Raw genomic sequence first — 10,616 nt, forward strand, 5'->3', positions numbered from 1 at the left:
CTTGTCTTCAAAAACCCATTAGGGAGATCCTTAGAAATGCATTGTAGGCAATTTCACAATGCTCAGGGGTTGGGGCCCTTGCTCAGTGAGGAGGGGCTGAGGCAAAGATGTGTGGTCAGACTGCAGAGGAGCCTCAGGGCAGCCTTCTCGTAACTACAAGGAGGGCAGCAAGACAAAGCCAAGCTATCTCAGCAGGGCATGGTGCGATGATGACAAACAGCAGGCACGGTGGTACAAATCACCAAAGGGAGATGGCAATTCTTTGGGTGTTATATAAGGGTGTTCTGGTGTCGCACAGACCTTGCTGATGCTGTTTTAAAATAATTAAAAAAGCGAGGTAGGAATTAAAATTAGTTCACTTATTGCGAACCCAGAAGAGTGGCTATTATTAAATCGGGAGAGAAAATACAGCACAAAGACGCTGGAGATGAGAATGGTTGAATTAAAGGGCAGGGGAATGGGGAGAAAAAGAAACAAAAGAAACAATAAGGCCGCGGGGAAGCGCAGAGAGAAGGAAAAGGAAATATTCTCTACTTCCCATCAACGAGCGATGTTCAGCCATGTCCTGGGAAGCAGGGCATCAAAACATGTAGTGGTTGTTGAGGAGGAACAGCCCCCTGCCCCACGGCAGCTCCCCTGTTTATTGCTGAGTGTGGCATCAGGTGCTCTGGAATGTCCCTTTGGTTGGTTTAGGTCAGCTGGCCTATCGATGTCCCCTCCCCATCACTTGCCCACCCCCATTGATTTCTTTTGATGAAGTGGCCAACCATCTGGTTGCCCAAGGGAAGCCAGCTGATGGCACCTGTTTGGCTTTCAGCACAGCTTCAAGACTGTTTCTCACTGTCTCCTTCTGGACAAATTGGGCAGCACACAGCTAGAGCAATGCATAATGCGATGGGTGAACAAGGGGCTGACGGGTCGCGCTCCAAGGGTTCTTGTAAATGGGGTTGCATCAGGCTGGTGGCCAGTCATAGGGGCTTGTGCAGGCCTCCATTTTAGGGCCTGTTCTCTTCAGCGTTGTCCCGACTGACTCGCATGTAAGACTTGAGGGCATATGGAGTCCGTTTAGGCATGATGCTAAACAGGAAGGAGTGGCTGACTCCATCGAGGGGAGGAAGGCTTTGCAGAGAGACCTTGACAAAGCAGAGAGCTGGGCAATCCCCAAGCATATGAGGTTTAGCAAGAGCGAGTGAGGGATTCCACGCCTGGCAAGGGGCAACCCTGGCTGTATGGACAGTCGGGGGGACGAGAGGCTGGAGCGCAGCCCTGCAGAGAGGGATCTGGGCGTTTTGGTCGATGGCAAGTTGAACGGGATTCAAGCAGGGGCCCTGGCAGCCAGGAGGGGCAACAGCATCCTGGGCTGCCTCCAGCACGGCATCGCCAGCTGGGCGGGGGCAGGGATTGCTGTGCTCTGCTCTGCGCTCTTTCAGCAGCGCCTCGAGTCCTGTCCTGGGTGCACTTTTGGGCAGCACACTAACAGAAGGACATCAGGTTATTGGAGAGTGTCCAAAGGAGGGCTTCGAAGTGGTGAAGGATCGGGAGAGTAAGATGGATGAGGAGCACATGAGGTCCGCGTGTTTGTTCAGCCTGCACGAGACTGAGGGGAGGCCTCATGGCGGCCAGCAGCTTCCTCACCAGGGCAGCAGAGGGGCTGGCGCTGAGCTCTGCTCTCTGGGGCCACTGACAAAACTCGAGGGAATGGCAAGGAGATGGGACAGTGGAGGGTCTGGCTGCAGGCGAGGAGAAGATTGTACACCAACACGGGGCTTGGCCACTGAAACAGGCCTCCCAGTGAAGTGGTCATGGCAGCCAAGCTGCCGGGGTTCACCAAATGTCTGGCAAGTGCTTTCAGACACGTGCTTTGGTTTTTGGGGGTCACCCAGAGCGCTGGGCTCTGAGGTCACCCAGCGATGGGCTGTGAAGTCAGCCAGCAATGGGCTGTGACCTCACGGCCCTCGCTGCTTATACTGGGGCGCCGGCAGAGCCTGGCCCAGCCTGGCTCGTGCCTGGACTCCCGCTGAGCGTGTGTGCGAGGCTTGGAGTGCCAAGCAAGGATCTCTTGGGAGATTTGTTGGAGCTGTGCTGTGGGGCCGTCGGCAACTGCTCTCGGTGCCCGTCCCCGCAGCCAGTGCCTGCGTTTCCCCGGCCCTGCCTGGCTCAGGCAGCCGGGGCTGTGGAGGGAGTGCTCGCAGCAGTGCAGGTGAGCTGTGCGGGGACACGTGCCCCGGGGCTCGGCTTGGGGTTTTGTCCTGCTGAGGGGCCGGGGCACTGCCGCTGCCTGCCCTGGCTCAGCCACTGACCCTGACCTCTCTCCTTCTTGCAGCGCACATCAGCTGTCGCAGCGGTGCCAGCCAGGGGAAGCAGCTCCCCATCTGCAGCTCTCCCCAGCCCGCTGCAGCGAGCCGACACCATGGCAAGTGAGGCCCAGGACATCACTTGCCCTGTGTGCCAGGGGGTCCCCAAGGAGCCCAGCTACGTCCTCCCCTGTGTGCACCACTTCTGCTTCGGGTGCATCATGCGCTGGGCCAAGAGAAGCAGCACCTGCCCCCTCTGCAGGCAGCACATCACCTCCATCCGCTACTCCATCTGGGCGGAAGACGACTTCCTGGAGGTGCAGCTGGCCCCCGATGCAGAGGCGCAAGACGACAGCCCCCAGGACGAGCAGGGGGCTGCAGAGCCCATGCCCCAGCCTGCCGTGAGAGGCCTCCCGCCCGAGGAATGGGCAGCCCTCTTCAGGGAACACCTAGAAGTCCTCGGTCCGCTGCGCTCCTGGGTGCGCCAGCAAGCCAGGGAGCTGTTCGACGCTGCCTGGTGGGACCAGGACATGCTGGAGGCCAACATCGTCGCTTGGCTGTGCCGCTGTGGGCTCGATGAGCACGCCTTGGTGCAGGAGCTGCAGCCGTTGCTGCAGGGCCACACGGTGAGCTTTGTGCAGCGGCTCATCTCCATCATGGAGGAGACGTGCAGCGAGGAGTTCCTCGAGGAGCTGGGCTTCCTGGAACCGCGTCCTGCCAGCCAGCTCTACGTGTACAACGGCCCTGAAGTGGACCTCGAGGGCTCCCAAGACACCTGGGAGCCCGAAGACAGCCCGGAGGCCACCTCCAGCCCTGCTGCCTCCCCCCGGGACACTCCTGTCGCCAGCCTGCTCTCCTCCAGCAGCGCGGAGGATTCGGACATTGAGGAGCTGCCCAGCACCTCCAGTGCCGCCCTGCCTGGGGGTCCTGGCCACCCGCGCGCTGCACCCATGCCTGAGGAGCAGGAGGAGCTCTTCTCAGAGCCTGAAGAGGAGGAAGCAGAACAGGCTGCGGTGCCGGGCACAAGCCACGGGCCCTCTCCTCCTGGCCAGGGCAGGGACAGCTCACCTGGGGGGCCGCGGCGCCCCCCGAAGAGGAGAGCCGACAGCAACCCGGACTCTCCCCAGCCCTGCAAGAGGCCCCCGCGCCTTTAGCAGGGCAAATGTGGTTGTCATCCCAATAAAGAGTTGTGACCCTGCCACAGACAGTGTCTTGGTCTTCTTCATAGAATCGCGGAATCCTACAGTCATAGAAATGTCGAGTGGCTCAGGTTGGAAGGGGCCTCAAAGACCACCTAGTTCCACTCCCCCTGCCATGGCCAGGGGTGCCACCCACTGGATCTGGTTGCCCAGCCTGGTGATGGGCAATGCCTGCCCACTTGCTCAGGACCCACAGATCCATCTCCTCAGGCCCCCTGGCCTTGCGCATCACCATGTTCCTCCTTCCCCACCCTCCCCCAGACCCCGCAGGGTGCAGAGCAGCAGCGCCGACCCTCCCAACATGGCCGCCCCGCTGCGCCTCCCTCCCTCCCTCCCTCCTTCCCTCCCTCCCTCCCGTTGGGCGCCGCGCTTAAATGTCCGTGTTTGCACTTTTAGGTGGGTTTGCAAAGGTAAAGCTTGGACGACATCTTCTTACCGGTGAAAAAGTTGCAATAAAAATCACGGACAAGCTTGGATACGTAAGAAGAGGAGGAAGATGGAGTGCATAGACAATGAATTTAGTAGCTTAGAACTTCATAAAAACTGCTGTAAATTTGTAACCTCAGCATAGTTAAGTTTAGATTGGAACATGCGATATCAATGACAACTCTGGCTGTTCTTTTTCGGGACACTTTTACATAGTTAGTGACATCTCTTTAAATAGTGCTGTTTTCCGGTCAGCCCTAGGCACAGAGGTAGGATTTCTGTCTGTACACATACCGATGCCAGAGCTCAGTATAGTAACATGAGAGGACTCTGATAAATACCAAACTCTCAAATACTGATGAGTAAAAAACTAGATGCTTACTGCATTTGAAGATGACTGTTGGTTCCTTCTGCAAAAGCCATCACTTTGTTGTTCACTTTATCGGTACCTACTGTGGGACAGATCTGTAGAAGAAAGTTTTGGTCATCTGTTTTTGATATCATTACCATAAGTATTGGTCACAGGCCTCATTAATATACTACAAAAACACACTATTCACAAAAAGCTATGAAATTTGGGGGGAAAAAAAAAAGTAAAAAAAAAAAAAAACAAAAAACAAAAGAGAATAAGAAATACTTGCATTTGTCATACTGTTCCACAAATCTTCATTTTTTGCGTTTTGATAGCTCTACTTCTGCAGGTACTGCACAAGTCCAGCTTTAAAAACATCATCAGTCAGGTAGTCCTTCAAAATATTTAATATACAGGATCCCTGAAAAAAAGTGTGACAAAATGTTTACAAAACCACTCCCTAGATAGCAAGATGCTTCTTTCAGAAAATTTTCAGCAGGCTAACCTAAACAGCAGTTCAATTTTGTATGTCTGTCTGATGAGAAATAATTGGGTTTTATATATATTTAGACGGTAATTTGGCTTTCCTTATTTCCTTAAATATATTTTGGATTGAGTAAAATATGCTATTATTTTCTCAATTACTATATAGAGCAGGCTCCAATGAAAAACGCTGGTTGGTTTAAGCACCTAAAATAATGTTTTAATGTTTCAACTGATACACAATAGGTAAGAAGGGGCAAAAACCTCCTCTTTTTATAGATGGAACAGGAAACCACAATTTGAACTACATGCAGGAGTTTTGGACTACGATTGAGATAGAATATAAAGATCAAAACAACATTAAAAAGTATATTAACACCACGGTTCAGGGATGTTTTGTATAAAGGACTGACTGAAATCAGTACAATGCAGATGTATAGTACAATCAGTACAACTGAGAATGAAATCAGTTACAGATTTTACCTTCACATAAGAAACATCATCAAACATTTCTAAAATTTGAGCTGGATCTTCCACAGGAGTAGACACAGGATGTGATGAATTTAATGCATCCACTTCCATGGCATCAAACCAGATTGATAAGAAATAATCTTCCTAATAGGAGACAAAAATGATTATTACTACCAAATTTTGCTTAGTGACTACTGAATTCCTATTAGTTCATATTTCAGTCCATTCTACATGATGTTGAAATCCCATCAGGAAAGCCAAACATATCTTCGGTTTCATTACAGAGCAGGAAAGGGAAGGCGAAGGGGAAGGAGAAGGGGAAGGGGAAGGGGAAGGGGAAGGGGAAGGGGAAGGGGAAGGGGAAGGGGAAGGGGAAGGGGAAGGGGAAGGGGAAGGGGAAGGGGAAGGGGAAGGGGAAGGGGAAGGGGAAGGGGAAGGGGAAGGGGAAGGGGAAGGGGAAGGGGAAGGGGAAGGGGAAGGGGAAGGGGAAGGGGAAGGGGAAGGGGACGACAAGGCAAGGCAAGGCAAGGCAAGGCAAGGCAAGGCAAGGCAAGGCAAGGCAAGGCAAGGCAAGGCAAGGCAAGGCAAGGCAAGGCAAGGCAAGGCAAGGCAAGGCAAGGCAAGGCAAGGCAAGGCAAGGCAAGGAAAGGAAAGGAAAGGAAAGGAAAGGAAAGGAAAGGAAAGGAAAGGAAAGGAAAGGAAAGGAAAGGAAAGGAAAGGAAAGGAAAGGAAAGGAAAGGAAAGGAAAGGAAAGGAAAGGAAAGGAAAGGAAAGGAAAGGAAAGGAAAGGAAAGGAAAGGAAAGGAAACTTTGCATACTTGCAAAGTTTCATATATTGAACCTGTGCTAAAGCTAGCGGGAGGATTTGGGGGTCTTCATTAGGATTTAAGTCTGACTGTACATGAGGGAAAAAAATTAATTTCATAGAATCATAGAATACCCCAAGTTGGAAGGGACCCATAAGGATCATCAAGTCCAACTCCTGGCACAGCACAGGTCTTCCCAAAAAGTCAGACCACATGACTAAGAGCACAGTCCAATCGCTTCTTCAACTCCGACAGGCTTGGAGCTGTGACTACTTCCCTGGGAAGCCTGTTCAGGTGTGCGACTACCCTCTCGGTGAAGAACCTCTTCCTGTTGTCAAGCCTGAACCTCTCCTGCCACAGCTTGACACCATTTCTGCAGGTCCTATCACTGGTGATTACAGAGAATAGGTCGGTGCCTGCCTCTGCACTCCCCCTCGTGAGGAAGCTGTAGACCGCGATGAGGTCCCCCCTCAGCCTCCTCTTCTCCAGGCTGAACAGGCCCAGTGCCCTCAGCCTCTCCTCGTACGTATTCCCCTCTAGGCCCTTCACCATCTTTGTAGCCCTCCTCTGGACACTCTCCAACAGTTTTGCATCCTTTTTGTACTGCGGTGCCCAGAACTGCACACAGTGCTCGAGGTGAGGCCACACCAGCGCAGAGTAGAGCGGGACAATCACCTCCCTTGACTAACTAGCAATGCCTTTATACTTTCCGAAGTCTAAATAGCTTTTGAAAAGAGAATATACTTTGATTGCAATCATTAACTTCCATCACCAGTTTCTGAAGTAATTAGATACAATAAAATCAATATTCTTACCCTTCGAGTTAAGATCAGACAGTTCTTTCAAAGGGAAAGCAAAAACTATTTCACAGCACAAACATGCTTGGCCTTCACCCTTACAAATTAGTGGACTTAGAATGCAAATATAAAATAAAAATACAGTAAATGCTGCTTACAACTTTCAGTTCTGGATGGGTAATGTTGACCGACACAAACTCCATGAATTTTGCAAACCCTTCATTTAACCACAGGTCATTCCACCACTCCATGGTAACTAGGTTGCCAAACCACTGAAACAACAGCAACAACAATTTTAATTTAATTACACGGTTTTTCACAAAAGCTGCTACTGACTGATATGAAATTGAATTTATACCATGTCACTGACGTTTAAGGCACATTTTTGTAGTAATGCAGCTTACTCTGGCCTCTTTCTATTTCGTTTCTTATTTTAATGGTAATACTCCACAGCATGGGTTTCCATTACAATTCCATGAAACTTTATACATAAACCAGGTTTGATAGGAGAGCCACGCATAAACCTGTAACGATTCTTAACTTTTTTACCTATATTCATGGCTTGCAAATAATTTCAAGGGTTAGCAATGGTGCAAAGTCCCCAGAGCACTACAGCTACTGAACTATACAGATTTTGGTTACAGCCCTGCATGTCTATGAAGCCCAACGAGACTTTATTGGGAACAGTCGCGTGATTCACGGATGAACACCCTCAAACTGAAACAGCTCTTTTCAGTCTATATTCTCAAATATCTCTCCATCCACACAGCTGTGACCACTTTGTGGGTCCCTTCTGATCCTTTATTGTTGCTCCTAAATCTCACCTGATGAGCCAGTTCGTGGACTATTATCATAGTAATCCAAAGTCTAGAAGATGCTGAGGATTTATCAGGGTCATACAACAATGCGGATTCCCGATATGTGGTCAATCCCCAGTTTTCCATAGCACCAGACTGGAAATCAGGAATAGCTGCTAAATCTGGTGGAGGGGGGAGGAAGGAGGAGGGGGGGAGGGAAGCATTAATAAACTGCTAGGATTGTTTGACCCAGTAAAGAACCCAGTCACCTGCTCATCCCACTTCACAACAGCTCCCACATCACACCTTCTTTAAGGCTTCTCCTAAATGTAACAGCAAAAACATACCTTTAAAAAGTTCTCTGTAGAAGGATTTTCCGTTCTCAGTGAAGCTTTTCAACATACTCTTAAGTTACACGAAGCAGACAGTTTAAAAACATGGGAGCCAAAATTGTCCCAGTCTTACCTAACTCATTGATTTTATGCAATTTTACTCTCTATTCTTAATGCTATTCTTGAATACATTAAATTAGGTAACACTTACCTTGTTTAGGTAAGGGATATGAAATGCTGAAGTAATCCTCATAAAAGTCTAAAAGTTTTACTGCCGCATCCAGGGCATAATCAGCTTGGTGGATCTTCTCTGGTACCGTGTATACAGAAATCTACAGTAAACAAGCAGGCAGTATTTAAATGCCAGCGTCAAAAGTTTACAGAATTTGTTCTTTAACATAGGTGCGTGAGTGGTCATGAAAAGTGAAAGTAGAGCACATACCTAACAGCTTTCGTACAAAAGTTACTTTTAAAAAATACAGATACAGATATGTGCAAAATTAGAAATGAGAATTTTACTTTATCCTCCAGAACCACTATGCCTGTAAAAGGACATCTATACCTTCCGTCCCCTACCAAGCCAGAGCTGTGTAACTACCACTGTTCTGTTTTATTCCTGATTCTCCAATAAAACTATATTTAATTTCCTTTTAATCAAACAGTCTTACTTGAAACAACATTACCAATGCACGTAAGTATATAAAAAGAAAGCATATTACCAAAAACTTTTGGAATTAGTAAAATTAGTCTTAATGCAAACTAATAATCCAATTACAAAGCCAACGTTTTTCTCTCCTCTCGTTCATGTCAAACTTCACAATGTATAAATCCAACAATTTAGCTTGAAAGTACACTATATGTTTCCATATAGATTTTGTTATAAAATAAGCTCTTAGAAAATCAGAATAGTTACATTAACTCCATGACTGGATATTTTGCTGATGGACTTGAAATCGGAAACAATAAAGGCCACGAGGTAGGTACTCATCTTGACACTGGTATCAAAATGGTCTTCAACAAGCCATGAATTTATATTCACAGTCTTCATCTAAAAAAAGACAAGCACAGCTCATCATCCGGTAGTACCTCTAAGGACTTTGGCACCAAAAATCAATGTGTTTCTTTTCAGTTTCACTAAGACAATTTTAAAGACAAGTTGGAAAGAAGTCAACCCTGTGCCAGCCTGTCCCCACACAAAGAAAACAGAAACATACAGGTAGTTTCACTCGTAAGTGTTACTTCAACATTGCTAAAACTAGATAAAGATACTCATTCAAAAGCTTTAATTTTCCTCAGTGTCTGCCAGCACATCGATCTAATTAAGATCACACTTGAGTTGATCAGAAGTTGTCTAAATCTAAACATCACTTGTTACACATGAGAGAAATAAACTACTCCAAACAATGACTCAGCTCTCTCAGATATCTATTTCAAGACAAAATGAGTCGCCTGTTAGAGTTTTCCCTTTTGATTCGCCTTAGGTAACTAACTTACACTTGGAGTATATTTAGTCACATTGGAATACTAATACTGGCACCCACCATTCATTCATTATTTTATCCACTTTTCAATACAAGAACTGTTTTGTTTGATAGTTTGTTTTTAACCAACTTCCAAAAGACTTCATTTTTTTGAAATGTACTTGGTGTATGGGGAGGCGTTGTTCCCTCATTTATAAGGGTTAGTTTCCTGGCAAATCACGAATCAATAATGCAGAAGAATTTGTGAAGAATCTCTTATGCACAGAGTAAGACCAAATGTATGACATGTGACCCACCCTACATACGCCTACATCTTTGTAACTGCAAACCATATTTGTAGGTGTTACACATACTCCACTTTCACAGACATTTTTTGAAGGCCAAAATAACCTTTTTGTTGTTGTTGTTTAATATATATATATATATATATATATATATATATATATATGGTCCTGAATAATATTGTGTCTGTATTCAGATACATTTTAATATTAATTCTTAAAATCTAAGACAAAGACTGAAAGCATTTTATGGGTAAAATAAAGGTTAGTGAGATTACATTGTTCTCGAACCACTGCAGAGAACAGGAACCCCTAGGATGCAACATCTGTTGCATTCCTTCATAACTGTGTATCAACACTACCAGCAATCATTTACTCTCAGAAAAGAATTGACATAATCTTTAGGTCAATATTCCCATGAACAGCAACTTCCTAGATATTCTCTTCTCCTTTCACTTTCCTTTTTACAGGTCATCAAGCAACAGCACAACATTGAATGTATCCACCTACAAGGGGCATATTGGACAGCGCAAGGTGCTTTGGTTCCCTCCTAATCTTAACTGAAAATCTGGCTTTGAAAGCTGGTTCATCGAAACACGGGAAGGCTGTTCTTGCAAATGTTGGCTCAAAATGCGTTGCTGCGAGCACTCTAAGGAAAAAAGAGAAAACCTTTAGTCCACATGCCTTTATATGCAGTGTTCACCACCTTGTGTGAAAATCAAGTAATTTCACAGAATCACAGAATTTCTAGGTTGGAAGAGACCTCAAGATCATCGAGTCCAACCTCTGACCTAACGCTAGCAGTCCCCACTAAACCATATCCCTAAGCTCTACATCTAAACGTCTTTTAAAGACTTCCAGGGATGGTGACTCCACCACTTCCCTGGGCAGCCTGTT

At 47.0% G+C, this 10,616-nt stretch overlaps 1 protein-coding gene across 1 annotated transcript; it reads right to left on the bottom strand.

Annotated features, from left to right (window-relative positions):
* Positions 1–4,608: 4,608 nt before the first annotated feature.
* On the bottom strand, positions 4,609–10,363 carry LOC309890249 (endoplasmic reticulum aminopeptidase 1-like; the record flags this gene model as incomplete). The annotated part of the gene is made up of 7 exons (XM_082783935.1): positions 10,230–10,363; positions 8,871–9,005; positions 8,169–8,289; positions 7,653–7,807; positions 6,987–7,100; positions 5,238–5,369; positions 4,609–4,692 (listed from the first exon to the last, which is right to left on the bottom strand). The coding sequence occupies exons 1-7, from the start codon at positions 10,236–10,238 to the stop codon at positions 4,609–4,611; spliced, it is 750 nt and encodes a 249-aa protein (XP_082640061.1). The 5' UTR covers positions 10,239–10,363.
* Positions 10,364–10,616: the final 253 nt, after the last annotated feature.

This window comes from Aythya marila (genome assembly GCF_965140915.1).
Source record: "Aythya marila genome assembly, chromosome: Z".
NCBI classification, from domain to species: Eukaryota; Metazoa; Chordata; class Aves; order Anseriformes; family Anatidae; genus Aythya; species Aythya marila.